A 26324-nucleotide genomic window follows, 5' to 3' on the forward strand; every position below is an offset into this window, starting at 1 on the left:
TGGTGAGGGCTTCATAATAAGATTTGCAGTCAATAGTGTCAACGGGTATCAGTGGGACACTGATGACTATTGGGGGGCGGGTGGGGGGCAGGTGGTGGTGAATGTGGCTGGGTGGAAAAGGGAATTGTGCCTGTTGTTTCTGGCAGGAGGGAAAATAGCATGGGACCTTCCTCCCCAGGTAGCCTTAAAATCGAGCTCCCACATGTGCTCGGGCCATTTTCTAGTTTATAAGGTGATGCACCATCAATAACTCACACTGAGACGTAAGGCGAGATATCGGCTTTTATTGACTGGAAGAAGGAACCAGGAGTGAGTGTCCATCATACTATGTCCTGGAGACTGAGGCCGAGCGTCAGGCCTCAGATCGCCTTTATACAGGGGCCTGTGGGAGGAGCCACAGGAGCAGTCAGCAGGGGGCGTGTCCAGACAGGCACATAGTTCACCACATAAGGGAAGGTAAGTAGCAACATTGCTCATCCTTTTAGCTGAATTATTTTAGTGACCACATGTACACATGTGAGGTGTGTTATCTGTGCAGCTCCTTTTTTACATTGCAGGATGGTGATGGTCTTTATGTGAATCACTGCTTTAGCATTTATTTAACACATTTTGCTTAACTTGAGTCTGTGTTATTTGTACGGTTAGCCTTAAATCTCCACGTAACATTGAGGCACTGATGCGCTTTATTATACTGGTGCCTAACACACTTTATTGCACTTTATTCAGTCTGATGAAAACTTAGGTGCTGTATTTTATGTGAAATCTGACTTGCCTCTCTGTGTATTTTGTTCTTAACAAAACTTGTTAATAAAATTTGCTATAACTTTGTACTACCTTGTCAGACTGCCTGCCTTAAAGAGGTCCAGAACCTGCCTGTACTACTGGCTTAGTGGTTACACAATGAACAAATTCAATTCCACAGGGACATGTGCCTTTTAGTCATAATTTAAAACTGAGGAAAAGTGATTTACTTTATGAAGTCAAGTTTTTGTATGCATCTACATCTTCTGCGGGCAGATGTAATTGACTTGCTTTGCATCTGATACTCTGATAGGTTGAATAGAATGAATGTTATTGTCCTCAGCCAAGGGAGTTTCACTGTAGTCAAAATTGTTTCTGAAATCTTGGCATTCAATCAGCCATCATGCTCATCTACATTTGACCTGTTCCTGGTACCTCCAAGTAATAAGAGACTGTGTTATTCAAATGGTACAGTGATGATATCATTATAAATTCAGCAAGTTTCCCAAAAAGCTAATTTATAGTGATAGAAGGCAGATAATGTTTTCAGCAAGTTATGTTGTCTACCAGTTGGAACTCCATTTTGCTAATCAAATTTGACATTGAAGATCCCTCAATTTGTCCCACTTACAGACTGCAAGATGATTCAGCAGTCCCATTCTGGAACTGTAGTCTTCCCCACAGGTCGGCTGCTCTTTCTCTCTCAATCTTTCTTTCCCTCTAGCTTCAAGGTTGGAGTTATTCTCCTCAGAGTGGACACTGGCACAATTGACAATTAGGCTGGGTTGTGACGAGTACAAAGAGCTAAAGACAGAGACAAGAACATTGAGTGGGAGAGAGAGACACACACTAGTAATGCTATTAGACACCCGTGGTTCCCTTCAGCGGTAAATTGTGTAGTCTGGTGTAGTGATTTGCTGATAAGTATTATTGTGTCTCTTTTTACTACTTTATTAATCATTTTTCTTTCTTGCTGTTCTAGTGAAGTAATTCCATACAATCTTTAACATGTGTACAATGTATCCTTTGTTTTCAAATACCTTTTTTCTGCTGAATCAGAAAAGAACAAGGAATGAGTTTTAAATATTTTTCATTGCAGACGCCACTAGGGCCAATTGATCGCATGCTCCTCCTAGGCTGTGAGGTCTACACCCATTGACTTGAACTGAGCTTTCAGCACATCTTTGTGGTGTTTATTTTGATAACTAAGTTATCTGTGCCCTCGGGTTACCTGTGGCCACCTGTGAGGTGGGAGCAAGGATTTGTGTGTGGAGGTTAAATTCTGGCTTTCACAGACAATACCAGGTCCAGAGGTGTTATCATATGAGCTTCATTACCTCAACGCTGGTAACATTGGCATTGGTGCAGCAATCTTTCCTCTAACTCCTTTTAGGTGTTGGGGAAACATTGTGGAAGATAATTCTCCAGCTCCTGTGTCTTGTGTCTGCAGCTTCTGCTGTTATCATTGAGGAAGGTAGAGATGAAAAATGCAAGGTAGACCCATAAACACAAAGTACACTGCAGATGCTGTGGTCAAATCAACACGTACAAACAAGCTGGATGAACTCAGCAGGTCGGGCAGCATCCATTGAAATGAGCCCCATTCACCGTGTACAGAGTGTCTGCAATGGATTTGTCACACTCTATTCGTCATACACAGATTACATAGAATGTAGAGCTGTCTATCTATTGTGTATCTGTGTGAACTACATATACCTGTCTGGACACGCCCCCCCCCCCCCATTGACTGGTCCTGTGGCTCCTCCCACAGACCCCGGTATAAAGGCGATTGGAGGCACAGACCCTTCCTCAGTCTCCAGGATGTTGTGTGGTGGTCACTTGCTGCTTGTGCTTTCTTCCAGCCAATAAAAGCCTACCTTAACCCATGTCTCAGAGTTATTGATGTTGCATCAGTATTGGATATCAATTTTGATGGAAGCCTTGTCGTTATTGAGAGAAGAATTATTGCTAGTAGAGAGAAAGCAGAATTAGAGTAAATTATGCAGTCATGATTAACTCCAGTTTTGGTGATGACTAGGTCTCTCTCCAAACCAGTTCTGACGATGAAGACATTAATTGGGTTTGGAGGGAAGAACTTTAAAGATAATGTCCGAGAAATTGGTGTGCACTATATTGCTTTCTCAGATGATGGACAGACTGTTAAGGACCTAACCTGATAGAAATAATTACTTGCATCTATGCAGCCAAAAAAAACGAGCCACTCACTGTGAGGATGAATCAACTAATCAGGCCTTCAGCCATTGCTTTCTCAAATAAAAGATAACCTGAGGTTTGTTCTGTTTGCGACATCCTCCACAGCTGCAGATAATTCAGAGTAGACATGAAAGAATAAATCTGAGGCGTGTTGATGTTTGTCCCCAAGGCAATGAAAAAACAAATACTGTAAATGCAGTTTGCAAGTACAATATGTTCCCATCAGTAAGGCTTCTTTGAAGAAATTTCAATTTTCGGGAACACCTTACTCTGCAATCCTTCAGCATCTTTTCTACAAACAGCTTTCATGTGATTGAGTGCCACTCACTTTGTGCATAGTGGACAGTACAGAAAGTGTGATTACAAGACAAAGCTTGAAACCCACCCATTTTGTTCTGTTTTGTAACTCCAAAACAATAAACTAATTAAAAGGAAAAGATGGGAGTCTGAAATATGATTCTAACTTCGTGTTTACTTCAAGTGAGGCGCTCACGTATCATGTGGTAGCATGATGATGTATGCAATTAATGTATTGTTGCAGATAACCTGTAATGAAATATTTATACAAACAACTTATTTACAAGACCACTCAAATATTACTGAAATATTAAACACCAGAACTCCTCCCTGCTTACATATAATCTCCAACTTGATAGAGAACGCGTCTCAACTATCCACAGCAGAGTAGCTTTAAATTGGCCCATTCAAGCCTAAAGATTTAATTGTCGCGGAGGATTTCTTACTCGTGTAGTATAATGTCTTTCCCAACAAGGGAAGTCTGTCTGCCTGGCAGGTGAGAATTGTGGCTGTGTATACAATCTCAGGTTCTGGGGCGTCCTCCTTGGTGCTTGTAGGAATTGACTCTGAGATTCCACGAAGTGCGTAGGTACAGAAGAGATGTCAGGGGTAAGTTTTTTACGCAGAGTGGTGAGCCAGCGGAATGGGCTGCCAGAGGCGGTGGTGAAGGCGGAAATGATAGGGTCTTTTAAGTGACTCCTGGATGTCTACATGGAGCTTAGTAAATAGAGAGCTATGGGTAGAGCCTAGTTAGTTCTAAGGTAGGGGACATGTTTAGCACATCTTTGAAGGGCCTGTATTGTGCTGTAGGTTTTCTTTGTTCTAAGAGGTTCTGACAGCCCTGGTGATCCTCTTTTCTAGTTTGAACATCTTGATCTTTGGAGAGTCCATTTAGTTCACTGGAATATTCTCTTCTTAATCCTTCAATTGCTCTGTTTACGCTCTGATCTCACCTCTTGGTTTCCTCATCCTCAACATCATCTGTTTTCATATTTCCATTGACTGCTTTCTTTGTGACCTTGCATTGTTCCAGCTGGACTTTGATCTTTGCATCTACTTTTACAAGCAGCTTTATGCAATAACCTTAATGCATGCAGAGTAGATTCTGGTTCTTCATACTCACAAAAACTGAATGCTTGCAACTTTCCTGAACCTCCCTGAATTCTCTTCCCCCTAAAACCAAGCCAAATTTTGCGAGTAACTGCCTGACTAACATATCAGAAGGTTTCTCAGATATGTTACCTACAAAAACTGTTGTAGTCAGACCACTTTTTTGTTTATCACTATCACAATTTCTCAGAACAATATGGTCCTTTCTTGTTCCAATATGTTTTCCAACCAGAGGCACCAACACCTCTCTGTTGAGCAACAGTTCATAGCGTAGAGCATGGAGAAGGTTGTGGCGTTATCCAGTACCTTTCTTAATACACTTTCAGTTGATCCTATTACAGGGGACGTGGCAATCAAATTGTAGTTGCATCCCAACAGTGCTGGCCATACAAGCTCAATGTGGCTTGCTGGTTGCTGTGTTTCACTGTTACAACATCATTCCCACAGGTGTTATCTCTTCTCCAGTTTAAGTTCTTAGTTGGATATCAGAAGGCTTCAGTTCAGTACCTTTGAAATGCCATTCAAACTCTTCTAGTGGAATGACTGAAACAGCCGAGCCTGTGTCCAATATCATTTTAATTAATTTACTATTCACTTCTGGTGTAAGACTTAAGACAAATCCTGAAAAGGACCAATCTGTGACATGTCCTTTGGCCTCTGGGCATCCACCATTGCTTGAATTTTCTCGACACACTTGTGTAAATCTTGTGTGTCAATGGTGTGGCCACAGAAAGTGATGATTACTTTAAATAATTCACACTTGTTATGTAGTGCTCTGAGCCCATAATCTTCTAATCTTTTTTAGCACAGTCCTTACTGGTAATAATAATGTCATTCCAGTAACAGTGCCTTGTAGCACCTGGTTCATTGCTTTCCGCCAAAGTGCAGGTGCAGATGCTACTATAATAATAAGCCTATTATAGTAATAAACCCTTTTGTGAGTGTTTATGGTAAGGAATACTTTGGACTTTTCCATCTCCATCTATAGTTAGGACACAGCTAAGTCCACTTTGCTGAAGTGTTTCCCTCCAGAAAGCTTTGCAAAGATATCTTCTATCCTGGGCAGAGGGCATTGATCTTATAATCACCACAGATCTTGACAGACCCATTCTTCTTGACTACTGGAACCACTGGCATTGCTCATGAGCTCCACTCAACCCTGGAAAGAACTCCTTCAGACTCCATGCGATCTAGCTCACTGACTACTTTATCACAGATGGTATAAGGAATTGGACAGGCCTTGTAAGACTTGGGTATGGCCTTTTCATTTAACATTATTTTGAGTTTATTATTATTTAACATTATTTTAACATGTTTGAGTTTTTCAAAGCCATCCCCGAATACTGCTGTGGCATCATCTAGTACCTTTTCAGTTGACTCTTACAGGGTATGTGCATGCAAATGGTGTTTGAATTTCCAGTCAAGTTATAGATGTCCCCGCCATTCACAACCCTCCTGTTTCTGCCACATACAAGACCAATGTGGCTTATTGGCTGTTGTGTTTCACTGTCGCAATTGCCATTTCCACAGGAGTTACCTTTTCCAAAGTAAAAATTCTTGTTTGGATATCTGCAGACTTCAGTTCAGTATCTTTGAAATGCCTTTCAAACTCATTTTGCAGAATGACTGAAATTTTGTGGAATAGACATTAGCAGGTGCTTTCAGTCATTCCTACCTCTGCCCTTGTTGATTGATGGAGTATGAATATGGAGCACTTTTTACTTAATGAATGACTAAGTTTGAATTTTTTGAGCTTCTCCTGCAGTATGACATGGGATGTTTATGGTTATCTGTTCATTTCTGTGAATCAACTACTTTGGTAAACGCAATTTGAGCTTCCCTTATCCTGGAATAACAGGTAAGAAAATTAAACAATCAAGGTTAGAGTGTTGAACATCTGCAGTGAAATGTGAGGCATGGCATTAATAATCAATAACGTATAGTAAACTGAAAAGCCCAAGACAGAGGCATTGAGCCAGGAACATCCAATAGCACAATATTAAGCTCACAGTGAATGCTTTGCAGACTCAGTACTTCTTTAGCAATGATTTCAGCCTTGTATTAATTTATTTCCTGTATAAGGAAATAAACCTTTGTAACACGGTTAAAGGAACAATGTGTATTATTGCTGTCATTGAAAGCAGATGAATGTTTAAATGTTTAACATTCCTCTTTGCAGAGGATATGGACCCATTTTTTTTAAATTCAAGATATTCCATTGCATTATTTGTAAATAATTTATTCTCCAACCAGAATACTGTGCCTTCCTAATTACTGTTTGAACCTGTTCATTAACTTACAGTGATTTATATACAAGGCTCCTTTGAGTCCTGCCGAAGGGTCTCCGCCCAAAACATCGACTGTACTTTTTTTCATAGATGCTGCCTGGCCTGCTGAGTTCCTTCAGCATTCTGTGTGTGTTGCTCAGGCTCTTCCGAATGCTAATTACCTTACTACTCACGGTACAGAATCAAACACAGGCCTATTGGCCCACTTTGTCAGTGCTAACCATTGAGTGCCCATCCATATAGATCCTATTTGCTGGTACTTGCATTGGAAAGGGTTTCCATTTAAAAGCACTCCACACCCTTCTATTTTTTTTCAGTCAACTTAGAAGATCTCTCCTTTTTCTACATTATATGCAGTGAACTTGTCCGGATAAGCATTTTGTAAACTGCTGGCTGAATTGTGGGTTATTGGAAAAACTCAGTAGCAATTGGTTCTTATTCACATTTGTATATTACTCCTATATAGATGGTGGTACTGATGGATCCAATGGAAGATCCTGATGACATACTGCGAGCCAACCGCTCTCGAGAGAAATCATACATGTTTGATGTGGCCTTCAATTATACTGCAACACAGGTGAGGCATCTTGGTCAAACCTCACTCACAATGCTGAGTCCATTTTTAGCCTCCTGCCATTAATGAAGTTGTGGTATTGATGTCGGTCATGGTTAAGAATTACATAGAACAGTGTTGTGCTGACCTTTTAACCTACTCTAAGATCAATCTAACCCCTTCCCGCCCATATAGCCCTCTATTTTTCTTCCATCCACGTGCTTACCCAAGAGTCCTTGATGTATCTGCCTCCACCACTGCCCCTGGCAGCACATTCCTTGCCTCCACCACTCTCTGTGCAATAAAAAAAAACTAGTTCTGATATCCTCCCAGTATCTCCCTTCCAACACCTTAAAATGATACCCCTGTTTATTACCATTTCCACCTTGGGAAAAAGTCTCTGGCTGTCGATTCAATCTGTACAATCTGTATCTATATACCTCTATCAAGTCACTTTCACCCACCTCTCAAAAGAGAAAAGCCCTAGCTTGCTTAACTTATCCTCACGACATGTTCTCTAACGCAGGCAATATCCTGGCAAATCTCATCTGCACCCTCTCTAAAGCTTCTACATCCTTCCTTTAATGAGGCGACCACACCTAAACACAATACTCGCAAGTGTGGTGTAATCAGAGCTTTATAGAGCTGCAACATTACCTCACAGCTCTTGATCTCAGTCCCAATGACTAACGAAGGCCAATACACCATATGCCTCCTTAACCACCCTTTCTTCTTAATTACTGAAGGAACATTTTTACAGAAGATGTCAGAGCACTAATAAAATTCAAAGTGAGTACATCCAATAGAAAGCTCAAAATCAAAGGCGTCTAAAGCTAGTATCCCTTTCAGAGGTTCTAGTAAATAATATACCACGTTGTCCATTGGTGATTAATTGACTTGGGTCAAACAAGGAGGGATAATCAAATTAGTGGTTTCTGTGGTGCAGATCTAGAGATAATCCAAAATACTGGATCAGGAACAAAAAGTGATTTTATCACTGAACACTCAACTATTTCCCTTATATCTTTGTCCATACTGTTATTCTACACGCACAACGCCATTTTCTAGCAAAACTTAAAACTCTGCCTCTGTTCACTGTGTTCTCTGACTTACAGAATATTTCTAGTATTTTTATTTGTTTTTATTTAACAACATCGTTTCACATTGGCTTTAGCTTGTACCAACGTCCCGGTATTTCTTTCTCCAATTTGCATTTTATTGTGATAGAGGGAGGCTTCCAAACATGCAACGAGAAACATATTTTTCATTGAAAATTCTGCAATAATGGTGTCAGTGGTCAGAGCAGCTGACCTATCTTTGTATAATTAAATTAATGAACAGTTGAACTCAGAATATCCACTTACTTCAATCATTTGCTCATCAGTTGCATCTTGATGTGTATGGGGGTTCTCCAACAATTCTGCAGGGGGCCTGGAGGCTCTGACGTTCTACACGTGCACAATGTTTTTAGGTATATCCAGGTCACTCTTTGTGTATCTGTAACTTTTGCCCTATTTCACATTTTTGATCATAGATTTACAAATGTTAACTTTTCTCCATAAATTCTCTACTTGGCCTTTCGTGTTCTTAATAGATGCTGCAATATATGTTAGAAAATGAACATCATAGTGATTGTTTTGTTGTAGAAGACACATCCTTTGTGAATGTTAAAAATGGAAGCAAGAAATTAGATACTTATTATATCTAAGTAATTACTAATACAGATAACATCTCACCAAGAAAAAAATGTAACTATTTCATTAATGAGAGTTCCAATGACATGAGAGTGACTATAGTATGTCTGACTGGATAAATCATTTGACTTTACAGTGTAGTATGTTCACTGTACTTTCCCTTGACTTTCATCTTTGAGATCCAGACCAGGTTAACCAACTGGAGAATTTTGTTTATAGTTTTGCGGTTGATGATGTTCAGAAGGAATTGGCAAACTACTGTAAAAGATAATGGAATTTTCTGAAAGAAACTGAAAAGATGAGCAGTTTTTCACTAGCTCTAATCCAGTATATGATAGAATGGGAAAATTCTGTACTGTGGCGACCCACTTTCTGCACAGGCGAACCGGCTCACAAATAGCCAGCGCGCGGGGAGAGACTTTGGTAATGCACCTCTGACGTCATTTCTGCCCAGAGAAGGTGGGCGCTAGGGATTTAAATACCAGCACCAGGAAGTTTGAATAAACTAGTCTCGAAACAACATATCGACTGTGTGTTGTTATTTCAGCACTGTGTGTAGTACATCGCTACACTGGTGACCCCGACAGTCCAAACGGGATTTGGACCAAAGATGACCAACTCTTCATCTGTTCACGCAGTTTCACTACAACTGCCGACTTTCTGGACGCTGCGACCACACGTGTGGTTTAGCCAAGCAGAAGCCCAGTTCCAGATTCGGCAGATATCTTCTGATTCCACGCGTTACTACCACGTGGTGAGCGCCCTTGACCAGGAGACGGCCGCCCAGGTTGCGGATTTCATACAGTTACCCCCGGAAGAAAGTAAATATGAAGCATTCAAGGCGCTGCTCCTTGGGACCTTTGGCCTCTCATGGCGTGAGCAGGGTGCCCGCCTGCTTCACCTGGACGATTTGGGAGACAGACTGCCGTCAACATTGATGAACGAGATGCTGGCCCTGGCTGACAGACACAAGCCCTGCCTCATTTTCGAGCAAGTGTTCCTGGAGCAACTGCCTGAGGACATACATCTGCTGCTGGCCGACGCAGATTTCAGCGACCTCCGGAAGGTGGCGGCCCGGGCAGACGTGTTGTGGAAAGCCAGGAGGGAGAGTGTGGCGTCCGTCGGTCAGATTACCAGGCCACGCACCCAACAGCACACCAGACCAGGCCCGGCAGGGGGGCGCACACAACACAGAGGGAGGAGTGAGGAGGCCAGTGAGCAGTGGTGTTTCTACCACCAGCGGTGGGGCACAAAAGCCCGCTGTTGTTGCCCACCCTGCAAGGGCCAGGGCCAGCTGCCGCTAATGACTATGACGGTTGGCCACCAGGCCAGCCTCTTGTACGTCTGGGACAAACAGTCGGGACGCTGCTTCTTGGTCGACACTGGAGCGGAGATCAGCGTCTTGCCCCCGGCAGGGTATGACACCCGCAACAGGAAGCCAGGACCCAGCCTGAGGGCCGCAAACGGCAGCACGATACGGACCTACGGCACCCGCACAGTGCAGCTGCAGTTCGGTGCCAGCCGGTTCACGTGGGAATTCACACTGGCTATGGTGGCCCAACCACTCCTGGGGGCGGATTTCTTGCGAGCTCGCAGCCTGCTGGTCGACTTGCAAGGGAAAAGACTGGTACATGCCGAGACTTTCCAGACGTTCTCCCTGGGTGAAGCCAAGTTGCCAGCTCCACACCTGGACTCCATCATGCTGTCGGACAATGAATTCACCAGACTCCTGGCGGGCTTCCCATCGATTCTGGCACCGCGGTTCACGGCAGCCATGCCCAGACACAGGGTACACCACCACATCCCGACCCAGGGACCACTCCTCCACACCCACGCACAAAGGCTCCCCCCGGAAAAGCTCCGCCTGGCGAAGGAGGAGTTCAAGAGGATGAAGGAATTTGGGATCATATGGAGGTCCGACAGCCCATGGGCCTCCCCCCTGCACATGGTGTCCAAAGCAACAGGGGGCTGGAGACCATGCGGCAACTACCGCAGGCTGAACGAGGCTACCACACCGGACCGCTACCCTGTGCTGCACATTCAGGATTTTGCGGCAAACCTGCACGGCGCACGGATCTTCTCCAAGGTGGATCTCCTCCGGGGATACCGTCAAATCCCGATGCATCTGGACGACATCCCCAACACAGCACTCATCACCCCTTTCGGCCTTTTCAAGTTCTTCCGCATGCCGTTCGGCCTAAAGAATGCCGCACAGACATTTCAGCGGTTAATGGACGCGGTGGGATGTGACCTGGACTTCGCTTTCATCTATTTGGACGACATCCTCATAGCCAGCAGCAGTCGTCAGGAGCATCTGTCCCACCTCCGTCAACTCTACGCCTGACTGAGTGAATACGGCCTGAGAATCAACCCGGACAAATGCCAGTTCGGGCTCGATGCCATCGACTTCCTGGGCCACAGGATTACTAAAGACGGGGCAACCCCTCTGCCCGCTAAGGTAGACGCAGTCCGCCATTTTCCCCGACCCAACACAATCAAAGGCCTTCAGGAATTCGTGGGTATGGTAAATTTCTACCACCGTTTCCTCCCTTCAGCTGCCTGAATCATGCGCCCCCTGTTCGCCCTGATCTCGGGTCCGGGCAAGGACATTACATGGGATGAGGAGTCCGCCGCCGCTTTCATTAAAACGAAAGAAGCCTTGGCAAACGCCACGATGCTAGTGCACCCCAGAATGGTCGTCCCTACTGCCCTCACAATGGACGCATCTAACACGGCAGTCGGTGGAGTGCTGGAACAACTCATCGAGGGTCGCTGGCCACCCCTGGCGTTTTTCAGCAAGCACCTACTACCACCCAAACTCAAGTACAGTGCTTTCAACCGGGAGCTGTTGGCGCTGTATCTGGCAATCCGGCATTTCAGGTACTTCTTAGAAGGTGGGCCGTTCACCGCGTTCACGGACCACAAACCATTGACCTTCGCGTTCACGAAGATGTCCGATTCCTGGTCAGCTCGCCAGCAGCGACATCTGTCCTACATCTCCGAGTACACGACAGACATCCAGCATGTCTCGGGAAGGGACAACGCCGTGGCGGATGCACTCTCCAGACCAGCTGTCCAGGCCCTGTCCCTGGGGGTGGACTATGCAGCACTGGCGGAGGAGCAGCAGGCAGACGATGAGATGCCCAGCTACAGGACCGCAGTCTCGGGTTTGCAGCTTCAGGACTTTCTCGTAGGTCCAGGTGAGAGGACCCTCCTGTGCAACATGGCTACCGGCCAACCTCACCACATCGTCCCGGCAGTCTGGAGGCGGCGGGTTTTCGACTCCATACACGGTTTGGCGCACCCATCTATCAGGACAACCATCCAGCTGGTCCCCAGCAAGTTTGCGTGGCACTGACTTCGCAAGCAGGTCAGTGAATGGGGCAGTGCCAAACAGCCAAGGTGCAGCGGCACACTAAAGCCCCGCCACAGCAGTTCGAACCCACCCACTGGAGGTTCAACCACATTCATGTGGATATTGTGGGCCCCCTACCAGTGTCCCGAGGAGTGCGGTACCCCCCGATGGTGGTAATCCGGTTCACGAGGTGGCCAGAGGCGGTCCTGCTCACCGACACATCTGCTGATTCCTGCGCCCGAGCACTGATCGCAACCTGGGTAGCACGCTTCGGGGTACCGGCCCACATTACCTCCAACAGAGGCGCCCAGTTCACCTCCAGCCTGTGGTTGGCTATGGCCAGCCAGTTGGGTACGCAGCTACACCACACAACTGCCTACCACCCACAGTCGAACGGACTGGTGGAACGCTTCCACCGTCACTTGAAGTCGGCTCTCATGGCCTGCCTGAGAGGACCTAACTGGGTGGACAAGCTTCCCTGGGTCCTGCTTGGAATTTGCACAGCACCCAAAGAGGATCTGCACGCCTCGTCGGCCGAGTTGGTGTACAGTGCACCCCTGGCCGTCCAGGGAGAGTTCATACCAGCCCCAAGGGGGCAAGAGGAAGAACCTGCAGCAGTCCTGGACAGGCTACGTGAAAGGCTCGGCAACCTGGCCCCCGTACCAACTTCACAGCATGGACTGACCCCCACCCATGTACCCAAAGAACTGCAGAACTGTAAGTTTGTGTTTGTACGAAGGGGCGGACACCGGGCACCGCTACAGCGGCCGTACGAGGGGCCATTCAGGGTGATCAACAACAACGGGTCCACGTATGTTCTGGACATTGGGGGGAGAGAGGAGGTTTTCACGGTGGACCGACTCAAACCAGCCCATGTGGACTTGGCGCAGCCGGTTGAGGTTCAGGCACTGCAGCGCAGAGGCAGACCTCCCAAACAGAGTCTGACCCAGACTGAGAACATTGGGGGTTGTATCGCCGGTTCTGGGGAGGGGTTATGTGGTGACCCACTTTCTGCGCAGGCGAACTGGCTCACAAATAGCCAGCGCGCGGGGAGAGTCTTTGGTAAGGCACTTCTGACGTCATTTCCACCCGGAGAGGGCGGGCGCTAGGAATTTAAATACCAGCACCAGGAAGATTGAATAAATTAGTCTCAAAACGACATACCAACTGCGTGTCGTTATTTCAGCGCTGTGTGTAGCACATCGCTACACTACAACTATTATTTCATCGTTGACAGACATTGGTTGATAACCTGGTGATTGCTCCAGAGTGGTTTACAAGAAAGAACAGCATTTCTAACTAGAATTGTATTACATGCATTCAAAAACAACCCTCTATGGACTTTATAATAATCTAAATGATTCCAATAATTTTTCTGTGGCCCAAGATCTGCCCTCCCCCCCCCCCCCCCCCATTGAGTTACCAAATGCCAGGAATGCTTTCCATGGGGATCTAAACGGAAAAGCGGAAAACAATGCAAAAGGCAAATAAGAAGCATATGTGTCTGTTTAAAGATGTACAGTATATCCTCTTCAGAAATAATAAATCCAGAAGTTTTCTGCATTAGAATCAGAATCAGACTTTAATCGCCAAGTACCTGTGCACATACAAGGAATTTACTTCCGGCAGATGTTGTCTCTCTGCTCATAACAATAATAATGATAAATATAAATGAAAATATAGATTATACATACAGGTAGTGCAATCCAAGTAATAGTTAGCCGACAGTTAACTGTTCAGCAAAGTGACCGCAGTAGGGAAAAAACTTCTCCAGTGCCTATCAGTCTTAGTCTGGAGGGATCTGAAGCGCCTACCAGATGGAAGCAGTTCAAACAGTCCATGCGCAGGATGGGAGGAGCCCTTTATGATGTTCCCTGCCCTCTTCTTTAACCTGGAAGAGTAAAGGTCCACAATAGAGGGCAGTGATTGTGCTACCATGTATAGTAATATTTCCATATGATAAAATCCATATGGAAGAAGGAACACATACTCACAGGGAATAGAGGTTCTCCAAACCAGTTGTATGAGATCTTTCCCCCGAGAGCACAGACTGACCTTTAGTGAAGCATTTCCTTTGAAAGGACATCAGTGCCAGAATTTCATACCCAAATCTCCAAATGGGACATGAACCCACAGATTCAGGTGGCATTTTTCAACATTCTATGGACTGGTTCAGTAACCTAGTTGTGCTGCTTATTAAATATACAATCATCAATATGAAAAAAATGTGTAGGTTTTTATACGGGACTATCTAATGACATTTATTATAACAATCTTATAAAGGCAATGACTCTCATGAGACATCAGTTAGTTACATAGTTGTAAAAACAGGTTTGTATCAAGGCTTCAGAGAGAGAAAGTTTATGATTATATCACTGAAGCTTTGGCTTAAAAATTAAGAGTAATGAAAATACTCTTTGGGAAATAAAAGAGATGGGACTTACTTTACATGCGATCCAAGACAAAAGTGTCAAGAATTACAAGAAAGGGCCAAGAACGTTAATACTGCATGAGAGTGTTTTTTACTTGAAAAATACCTTTGCTATTGGCATGTGTTTCCTGCTTTAGAAATGTGGTCAGATATAGAAAGCACAATGACGATTATGTTTCACATTCACTGTTCTGCAGATTGGGTTACAAACTAGGATCAGTGTGTCTAATAAGATCCAGAGCTAGTTTAGATGCTTATGGCTGCAACTATGAGGAGATGATGCCACAGTAGAGTAGCGGTTAGCGCAACACTATTGCAGCTCGGGCATCGGAGTTCAGAGTACAATTCTGACATCATTTGTAAGGAGTCTGTACGTCCTCTCCATGGAATGCATGAATTTCCTCCGGGTGCTTGGGTTTCCTCCCACAGTCCAAAAACATAGTAGGTTAATTGGCATTGTAAACTGTCCCAAGATTAGGCTAGGGTTAAATTAGGTGTTGATGGTTGGCGCAGCTTAAAGAGCCAGAAGGTCTATTCTGAACAGTATCTCAATTCATAAATAAATAATCTATATAAAGGAAATAAAAATGTTGTGCTTCATTTTTAGATTTTTTAAGGCTACTGACTGCCTTTAAAAATTTTTTTACTTCATGTTGGGTTTATGAATCAAAGTAAACAACAATTTGTTTGGCAGGTGTAATTTCAGTATAGTTAGGGCTACTGAGTTGTGGACATGCTGTGTTGGCATCAGAAGTAGGGCCACACTTGCGGGCTGCCCAGCACAGCCCTCACTGATTTGATTTGACACAAATGGTGCTCTTCACTGTATGTTTCAATATTTCAATGTACATGGGACAAATGAAGCTAATCTTTAGTCTTATGTTTCCCAGTAATTAATAGTAGAAAAGCTAACTCCTAGCACCAGAGACCTAGTTGGGGCTGCCTGTGTGGAATTTGTATGTTCTCCCTGTGACTGCATGGGTTTCATCTGGATGCTATAGACATATTGATTGATAGCTTAATTGACCGCTGTAAGTTGCCCCTATTGTATGTAGGTAAGTGGATGGAGCCAACGAGAATACGGTGGGAATAAAATCAGTTTAGTGTACATGTTATAAATGAGTGGTTGAAGGTTGGTATGGCCCAAAGGCCTGCTTCTGTGCTGTCTCTCCCTTTATAACTCATTAATTCTGCAATTGGGATGCACATCTAATAAAAAAGTCAGCAACCTTGAAAATTAACTGTTGCTTTCTCCATGGATACGACTCATCTATTATACATTTCTAGTAATCCCTTGTTCTTATCACTCATCTTCTGAAATTAACTTTTGGCTAGAAAATTTCAGAAGGTGCATATTATACTTGTTCACTCGTTACTTTAGGAAACATTGAGGGGTGCAGGGCAGGGGTGGGTGGGGAGAAGGTCGTTTAGCTTCCTATATAGTGTCTGATGCAAGCCATTTTCCCTCTCCAAGGAAAGTTTTATTGTCACCAAGTGCAAACGATTAATCATCAACACGTATTCAGCATTTTTATCTTGGCAAACATTATCGCAGTGCAAGTTTTATACTTATAAACTTCTAACAGTATGGAACTGTATACTATATACATTGTAGAAATGTTCTTGACGACGAAAACCAGCAGAGTGTTGAGCTCAGAAGTGATCATTTGTTGAACTGTTTGCTGCAAACAAACATTTGCAACAAGGCAGCTGAATAGTAAAACTTTACATTGCACATTTCAGCTGACCTCTGGTCCCAACTTCATAACTCCTGCGGGTTCCCTAGGAAATAGAAGCCACCTGGTTGCGTGCTTCAGCAGAATGGTTCATCTAAATTTAAATTCCATAGCAAGGACTTTATTTTAGCTGTAATCACAAATCACAGTCAACTGCAAATGTGGTCATAGGAAATAGTATTTATTTGAAAATTTTTGTTTCACCCTTGCAGATGTGATATTGCCATTATACACTCAGTGGCCACTTTATTAGGCACACCTGTACATTTGCTTGTTAATGCAACTATCAGCCAATCACGTGACAGCAACTCAATGGATAAAAGCATGCAGACGTGGTCAAGAGGTTTATTCAGACCAAACATCAGAATGGGGTAGAAATGTGATCTAAGTGATTTTGACCGTGGAATGATTGTTGGTGGCAGACGGGGAGGTTTCAGTATCTCAGAAACTGCTGATCACCTGGGATTTTCACACACAGCGGTCTCCAGAGTTTACGAGAATGGTGCGAGAAACAAAAGGCATCTGGAGAATGGCAGTTCTGTGAGACAGAATGCCTTGTTAATGAGAGGGGTCAGAAGAGAATGGCCAGACTGGTTCAAACTGAGAGGAAAGTGACAGTAGCTCAAATAGCCATGCATTACAACAGTGGAGCTTCTCTAATACATGGCATAACCAACCTTGAAGTGAATGGGCTACAAGCAGCAGGAGACCACAAACATAGTCGTGAACACTTTATTAGATACAGGAGGAACCTAATAAACTAGCTGCTGAGTGTATATTTGTTTTAATCACTATCCAGATATCTGCCTGGCCAATCTCCAGATCCAAAACTGTACTTCAAAGTGCAATGCATGAAAGACAAAGAATCGTCATAACTTTTGTTTTAAATTATAGAAGTATTTTTCTGTTTGGATTCAATAGAGCTCACACTAAATTAACATCATTTTGTTATAAGCAATAGTTCAATGGATAGTGCAAGAGAAAAAAAACAATAAATGTCCTGAATATGATTTCACAGTGACAAAAAGATGAACCTGTCATTTAGTTTATGAATGAGTCCGGTGGTAGTTGAGGGGAAAGTGGTAGCAATGGTGAAGCAGTGGTTAGGTTATTGAGTTAGTAACTTTGAGGCCTGGAATCAAGACATGAGGTCAAATCCTATCCTGGCAGCAGTGACATTTAAAATTCAGTTAGTGAACTGTGATTAGGTTTAGAAATGGTGGCGGAAATCTGTCTTAGCAGAGGAGCTGGGTCTCTAACTTCCGACACCAGAACAATACAACATGTAACCTGCCAGGGGAATTCAAAGTTCAAAGTAAATTTATCATCGAAGTACATGTATGTCACCACATACAAACCTGGAATTTGTTTTCTTTTGGGCATACTCAGTAAATCCAAGAACCTTAATATAATCAATGAACAATTGCACCGGACAGCAAACTGTACAAGTACAAAGAGAGAAAATAATAATAATAATAAATAATTAAGCAACAAATATTGAGAACATAGGGTAAAGAGTCCTTGAAAGTGAGTCCATTGGAACAAATTAGTGATTGGAAGTGTGAAGGTGAATGAAGTTATTCCCATTAGTTCAAGAGCCTGATGGTTGAGGGTTAATATCTGTTCCAGAACCTGGTGATTTGAGTCCTGAGGATCCTGTACCTCCTTCCTGATGGTGGCAGCAGCAAGAAGAGAGGATGGCCTGTGTGGTGGGGGCCCCTGATGATGGATGCTGCTTTCTTGCGACAACACTCCCTGTAAATGTGCTTAGCAGGTCAGGTAGCATCAATGCAGAGAAACAGACAGTTTGGGTAGATGAAGGTTTTCAACCCGAAACATAACTATCCATTTCACTCCAGAGATGCTTCCAAATCTGCTGGATTCCTGCAGCTTGTGTGTTGCTCCAGATTCCAACATCTGCAGTCTCTTGTGTCACCAGGTGAACAGAATTCAATGTCTCAGCAAATATGCCACCATCAAATAAAAACATTGTTATGTTTTTAAAGAGCAAACACGAGGAAATCTGCAGATGCTGGAAATTCAAACAATACACACAAAATGCTGGTGGAACACAGCAGGCCAGACAGCATCTATAAGGAGAAGCACGGTCGACGTTTCTGGCCAAGACCCTTCATCAGGACTAACTGAAGAGAAAGATAGTAAGAGATTTGAAAGTGGTGGGGGGAGGGGGAAATGCGAAATGATAGGAGAAGACCAGAGGGGGTGGGATGAAGCTAAGAGCTGGAAAGGTGATTGGCAAAAGTGATACAGAGCTGGAGAAGGGAAAGGATCATGGGACGGGAGGCCTAGGGAGAAAGAAAGTGGGAGGGAAGCACCAGAGGGAGATGGAGAACAGGCAAACAACTAAATATGTCAGGGATGGGGTAAGAAGGGGAAGAGGGGCATTAACGGAAGTTAGAGAAGTCAATGTTCATGCCATCAGGTTGGAAGCTACCCAGCCAGTACATAAGGTGTTGTTCCTCAAACCTTCTCCAGCTCTGCATCACTTTCGCCAATCACCTTTCCAGCACTTAGCTTCATCCCACCCCCTCCGGTCTTCTCCTATCATTTCGTATTTTCCCCTCCCCCCGCCACTTTCAAATCTCTTACTATTTTTCCTTTCAGTTAGTCCTGATGAAGGGTGTCGGCCTGAAACGTTGACAGTGCTTCTCCTTATAGATGCTGCCTGGCCTGCTGTGTTCCACCAGCATTTTGTGTGTGTTGTTACGTTTTTTCCTGATTTCAGGTTTCCCTGTTGTGCTTTCCATAGGAAATTTAGCAGCCAGATTAGGCACAGCAAGGTCACACAAACAAGTGTAGATTCATTAATGAGTCCCATTGGTGTGCTTTGATATTGGAGGAACAGGCTCTTCGGCCCACTTGTCCAGGCTGACCAGAATGCTCATTTAAGTTAGTCCCATTTGCCCACATTTGGTGTATGTCCCTCTAAACCTTACCTCTCCATGAACCTGTCCAAGTGTCTAACAATTAACTCAACTTTCTTGTGTCTTTTCAAGGATGATGTGTACCGTTCAACCACCAAGGATCTGATTGAAGGCATTATTTCCGGGTACAATGCTACAGTATTTGCTTATGGACCAACAGGTAGGCAGCAAGTTTTAAAGGATTTTTTTTTATTGAATGCAATGCACACAAAATACTGCAGGAACTCAGTGGGTTAGGCAGCATCTATGGAGAGGAATAAACAGCTGATGTTTCAGGCCAAGATCCTTCATCATGTCTTCATGAAGGATATCAACCGAAACTTATTTTGTTTATTCCACTCTGTAGATTCTCTCTGACCCGCTGAGTTTCTCCAACACTTTGTATGTGTGTAGCCTGGTTTTCCAGCACCTGCAGAATCTCCTGTTTTTACAGTAATTTATTGATTGCGACACTGTCAGAATCATTTCATTACCGTTCATGGTTAACAAACAAATATCAAAACTGACTCTTTCTGTTTTGAAACATAATTTTATCATTCCACAAAAAAATGAAGTTAGTTTAGTACACGTGTAAAGTTGCAGTTTCTTTAATTCTGCAATATTATACTGTGTGCTCCAGTAGTTCAATAAGACTTGTATCATGAAAAACTAACTTAATTTCAGATGCAAAGCTGTCACGTATTCAGATGATGAGAAAGGGCTGTTTTTAATGAGTGCAAACTATTACCACAAAATTAAACTGTAAATTTAAAATATTTCATTCCAATTTTATCTTATGTAAATTTAAACTGCATAAACACGAATGCTTGAAAGTAACATCAGTCTGAAAGGATACATCTTACACTGTGGCATTGTAGTTAGCAAAACACTTTACAGTACCAGTTAACTGGGTTCAATTCCTGCCACTGCATTTAAGGAATTTGTATGTTCTCTCTGTGACCGTGTGGGTTTCCCTGCATGCTCTGGTTTCCTCCCACAGTCCAAAGATGTGCCAGTTGGTTGGTCAATTGGTGATGGTAAAATGTCCTGTAATTTAGCTAGGGTTAAATTGGAGATTGCTGGGCACCGCAGCTCGAAGTACTGGAAGGACCTTTTCTGTGCTGTATTGCAGTAAGTAAGTAAATAAATAAATAAAAGTTTCTTAAGACTTGAGGGTTATTGATATGATTGGTATCAGTTTAGTTGGATTATTAAGGGTTGCACAACTAAAGAATGGAGCAAAGATAGATATCAAATGTGATCTGTATCAATGGTATTCAAGTAAGGTGAACTGCAAACACTTTTGTTTAGCAGTAATTTTGTACTCGGTAAATTATTGCAGAAAGCAATGGCATAAGTTGGTCAGGAAACTTGATGCCAGAAGACTGGCTTGGTGAACGTCTCCAAATGATAGACTTGTGGAATTTTGGAGAACTCTGTGTTAAAAATTTGTCCGAGCTGTAGCAGAATATATGAATGACATTCCAAAATATCAGAGAAATGGACCTCCAGTAACCCAGTCTCTCCTAATTTTTCATTAGGTTTCCCACTGTCCTCAGTTCCACCTGGAACATTGAACAGTATCACATTGTACAGTACAGATGCTTCGGCCCTCAGTGTTGTACTAACCCTTTAAACTACCACTTTCCTCCACATATCCCTCCTTTTGTTTCATCCATGTGCATATCTAAGGGACTCTTAAATCCTCCCGATGTATCAGCCTCAACCACCACATTCCACAGTGCATTCCAGGCACTTACAATTCTCTGTGTAAAAAAAAAACACCTACCTCTGACATCCCCTTTAACTTTCCTGCAAAAACCTTAAGGTTATGCCCCAGCCCTGGGGAAAAAAGTGTTGGTTGTCCACTCTTCTTGTACAATATCAAGTCACCTCTCATTCTCCTCCTCACCAAAGTGAGAAGCCCATGCACACTCAACCTATCCTCATAAGACATACTCTCTGGCAAATCTTCCCTGCACCCTCTCCAAGGCATCCACATCCTTCCTATAATGAGGTGACCAGAACCAAGCACAATACTCCAAATGTGATCTAACCAGTTTTATAGAGCTGCATCATCACATCCCAGCTGTTGAACTCAGTTCCCCAACTAATAAAGGCCATTGCACCATACACCTTCTTAACCACCCTATCAACTTGCACTGCAACTTTGAAGGATCTTTGGATATGAATCCCAACATCCCTCTGTTCCTCCACACTGTTAAAGATCCTGTCATTAACCCTGTGTTCTTCCTATCAAGCTCAACAAGCACTTCCAAGCCTAGAATGTGAACCCACGACCATTTTACACCAAAGAAAGTGCATTTGGACATACAGACTGCTGTGAACCTAGATATGCTCCTGCAACACCAAATTTTATACATTTGCCTTTCCTCACCCTGTTCTTTCTCACTTCAGAATTTGGAAAAAAAACTTGTTTTCAAGTCAAAACCACACAGTTTACAAAAGTTTACAAACACTGCTGGAATATGATTTATGCAAAATAAATTTACTTGTTGCTAACAACTTGGACAGGTTTCATTATGTAATATGTCTTGAAAATTTACATTTCTAAAAAGGAATAAAAAACATTTCATCTTAAAATTGTTGACTTTTAATGTAAGTAAATGATTATATTCTTAATTATGCTTCTATTAAAACAGATATTGGTCAAAAAGATAAGACAAAAGTTTGCTTCCAAATATCACTGAGGCTTGTAGTTATTTATGTAATTATTTATGAATAACTTGCAATGGATGTTTAGGCCGTGGGCAGACTGGGGTCCAATTCAAAATTTCCTGTCCAAAGTACAGCAAGCTACTGTGAGCCTTGTGAAGATGACATCTTGCTTGCTCTTGCTGTTGAAGTATATGCATTTTTGCTATGAAATAAACTTCCCATATAAATTTGAACCTGTTCAATAAAATTAGAGCAAGAGTGGGTGGATATAACCCCAAAAGACGGTTCCTCTGTTCAATGAGTTCATGACTGATTTTTGATTTAATTCCGCATACTTCCACCCAACGTTTTCTCACTTGGTTGTTAACTTTTGATAACTGACCTAATATAATTGCATGCCGGACACTTTCAGACCTTTGACACCCTTTGCATCTTTCCTAAATTTAGTTCATAAAGATTTTCTGTAATTTTTAAAGCAGTACTAAACTTCCCATGTACTAGAAATGGTTTAACTCCATCTCACCAGAAGTCTTTTTACCACTCCTTTTGGTAATTCCATCTACCTTCTTTAGTGTTTAGTCAAGTCAAGTCAAGTCAACTTTTATTGTCATTTCGACCATAACTGCTGGTACAGTGCGTAGTAAAAATGATACAACGTTTTTCAGGACCATGGTGTTACATGACACAGTATAAAAAAACTAGACTGAACTACTTAATGAAAAAAACACAGAGAAAGCTACACTAGACTACAGACCTACACAGCACTGCATAAAGTGCACAAAAATTGCAGGCATTACAATAAATAATAAACAGGACAGTAGGGCAAAGTGTCAGTCCAGGCTTCGGGTATTGAGGAGTCTGATAGCTTGGGGGAAGAAACTGTTACATAGTCTGGTCGTGAGAGCCCGATTGCTTCGGAGCCTTTTCCCAGACAGCAGGAGGGAGAAGAGATTGTATGAGGGGTGCATGGGGTCCTTCATAATGCTGATTCCTTTGCGGATGCAGCGTGTAGTGTAAATGTCCGTGATGGCAGGAAGAGAGACCCCGATGATCTTCTCAGCTGACCTCACTATCCACTGCAGGGTCTTGTGATCCGAGATGGTGCAATTTCTGAACCAGGCAGTGATGCAGCTGCTCAGGATGCTCTCAATACAACCCCTGTAGAATGTTATGAGGATGTGGGGGGGGGGGGGGGGGTGGGAGATGGACTTTCCTCGGCATTTGCTGCAAGTAGAGACACTGCTGGGCTTTCTTTGCTATGGAGCTGGTGTTGAGGGACCAAGTGGTGGGAAAAATGCTGGAGTCAATTATAAAAGAGGAAATTACGACATATTTGGATAGCAGTAGAAGGATCAGTCCGAGTCAGCATGGATTTATGAAGGGAAAATCATGCTTGCCTAATCTTCTGGAGTTTTTTGAGGATGTAACTATGAAAATGGACAAGGGAGAGCCAGAGGATGTAGTGTACCTGGACTTCCAGAAAGCTTTTGATAAAGTCCCACATAGGAGATTAGTGGGTAAAATTAGGGCAGAGTACTGACATGGATTGAAAATTGTCTGGCTGACAGGAAACAAAGAGTAGTGGTTAACAGGTCCCTTTCGGAATGGCAGGCTGTGACCAGTGGGATACTGCAAAGTTCGGTGCTGGGACCACAGCTGTTTACAATATACATTAATGATTTAGATGAAGGGATTAAAAGTAACATTAGCAAATTTGCCGATGACATAAAGCTGGGTGGCAGTGTGAAATGCCAAGAGGATGTTATGAGAATGCAGGGTGACTTGGACAGGTTGGGTGAGTGGGCAAATGTATGGCAGATGCAGTTTAATGTGGATAAATGTGAGGTTATCTACTTTGGTGGCAAGAACAGGAAGGCAGATTACTATCTAAATGGAATCAAGTTAAGAAAAGGGGAAGTACAACAAGATCTAGGTATTCTTGTACATCAGTCAATGAAAGCAAGCATGCAGGTACAGCAGGCAGTGAAGAAAGCTAATGGCATGCTGGCCTTTATAACATGAGAAATTGAGTATAGGAGTAAAGAGGTCCTTCTGCAGCTGTACAGGGCCTTGGTGAGACCCCACCTGGAGTATTGTGTGCAGTTTTGGTCTCCAAATTTGAGGAAGGACATTCTTGCTATTGAGGGAGTGCAGCGTAGGTTCACAAGGTTAATTCCCGGAATGGCGGGACTGTCATATGTTGAAAGATTGGAGCGACTGGGCTTGTATACACTGGAATTTAGAAGGATGAGAGGGGATCTGATTGAAACATATAAGATTATTAAGGGATTGGACATGCTGGAGGCAGGAAGCATGTTCCCGCTGATGGGTGAGTCCAGAACTAGAGACCACAGTTTAAGAATAAGGGGTAGGCCATTTAGAACAGAGATGCGGAAAAACTTTTTCACCCAGAGAGTGGTGGATATGTGGAATGCTCTGCCCCAGAAGGCAGTGGAGGCCAAGTCTCTGGATGCATTCATGAGAGAGTTAGATAGAGCGCTTATAGATAGCAGGGTCAAGGGATATGGGGGAGAGGGCAGGAACAGGGTACTGATTGTGTATGATCAGCCATAATCACAGTGAATGGCGGTGCTGGCTAGAAGGGCCGAATGGCCTACTCCTGCACCTACTGTCTATTGTCTATTGTCTAAGTGAGATTCTCCGTCTGGTGAACACCAAGAAATTTGGTGCTCTTTACGATCTCCACCAAGGAGTCATCAATGTTCAGCGGGGAGTGATCGCTCCGTGCCCTCCTGAAGTCAACAACAATCTCTTTTGTTTTGTTCACATTAAGAGACAGGTTGTTGGCTCTGCACCAGTCCGTTAGCCGCTGCACCTCCTCTCTGTAAGCTGACTCGTCGTTCTTGCTGATGAGACCCACCGTGGTCATGTCATTGGCGAACTTGATGATATGGTTCGAACTGTGTGTTGTAGCACAGTCATGGGTCAGCAGAGTGAACAGCAGTGGACTGAGCATGCAACCCTGGGAAGCCCCCATGCTCAGTGTGATGACGTTGGAGATGCTGCTCCCGATCCAGACTGACTGAGGTCTCCCAGTCAGGAAGTCTAGGATCCAGTTGCAGAGGGAGGTGTTCAGGCCCAGTAGGCTCAGTTTCAGTTTCTCAGGAATGCTGAACTGAAGTCTATGAACAGCATCCGAACGTATGTGTCTTTTTTGTCCAAGTGGGTTAGGGCCAGGTGGAGGGTGGTGGCAATGGCGTCATCTATTGAGTGGTTGGGACGGTACGCAAACTGCAGGGGGTCCAGTGAGGGGGGCAGCAGGGTCTTGATATGCCTCATGACGAGCCTCACGAAACACTTCATGATGATGGGTGTAAGTGCAACGGGATGGTAGTCAGGTCATTTAGGCAGGACACTAAAGACTTCTTCAGCATGGGGACGATAGTGGCAGCCTTGAAGCACGTTGGAATGGTGGCGCTGCTCAGGGAGATGTTGACAATGTCAGTGAGAACATCTGCTAACTGGTCTGCACATCCTCTGAGCACTCTACCAGGGATGTTGTCTGGTCAAGCAGCCTTCCGTGGGTTGACCCTGCACAGGGTTCTTCTCACGTTGGCCACGGAGAGACACAGCACCTGGTCATTTGTAGGAGAGGTGGACTTCCTCGCCACCACATCATTTTCTGCCTCAAACTGGGCGTAGAAGTTATTCAGCGCATTTGGGATGGAGGCATAACTGTTCCTGAACCTGGTGGTGTGGGACTTAGACGCCTGTACTCCCTTCTTAATGTCAGCAGTGAGAAGAGAGCATAGCCTGGGTGCTGGAGGTCCTTGACGATGTATGTTCTTTTCTTGCTCTTTGTAAATGTGCTCAATGGTGGTGCACTGTTAATGATGTGCTTAGTGTTAATTCCTGCCCAGCAGCCTCACAGAAATTGGAAATTAACTAGTATTAGAGAAAATGTCAAGTTTAAGGTTTTCTTTCTGAATCTTTTTTTCAAACCATGTTTATCCAATTATTTTTGTTCTCATTTCTTTTTTCATGCATCTGGGTTGACATTAAATTTACTCATTCTATTTGCATTTTGTTCTCAGTTCTTGCACTGCTATATTCTGACACCTTCAGTCTGGCCAAGGAGGGAGACTACTGGCTACTTGGCTCATCCACTTCTGAGATGCTATTTTCCCTTCTTGTGACATGGTTAGCATTCATATAGGTCTAATATTTCCATGCAAAACTTTCAGAGCCAAAATGTGCAATTGGATCACAGGAGAGACAGCAGGTGCTGTAATCTGGAGCAACGCACACAAAATGCTCGAGGAACTCAGTGGGTCAGGAGGG

The 26324-nt window shown here is 43.7% G+C and overlaps 1 protein-coding gene across 1 annotated transcript in view; it reads left to right on the top strand.

Moving 5' to 3' along the window:
* The window catches only part of kif19 (kinesin family member 19), a 207603-nt gene that overhangs the window by 105377 nt on the left and 75902 nt on the right, over nt 1-26324 (top strand). The window contains exons 3-4 of the mRNA XM_059948568.1: nt 7117-7227; nt 19437-19524. Coding sequence (XP_059804551.1) covers nt 7117-7227; nt 19437-19524 — 199 coding nt within the window. The remainder of the gene's footprint in view (nt 1-7116; nt 7228-19436; nt 19525-26324) is intronic.

Source organism: Hypanus sabinus, chromosome 23 (assembly GCF_030144855.1).
Source record: "Hypanus sabinus isolate sHypSab1 chromosome 23, sHypSab1.hap1, whole genome shotgun sequence".
Lineage (NCBI taxonomy): Eukaryota > Metazoa > Chordata > Chondrichthyes > Myliobatiformes > Dasyatidae > Hypanus > Hypanus sabinus.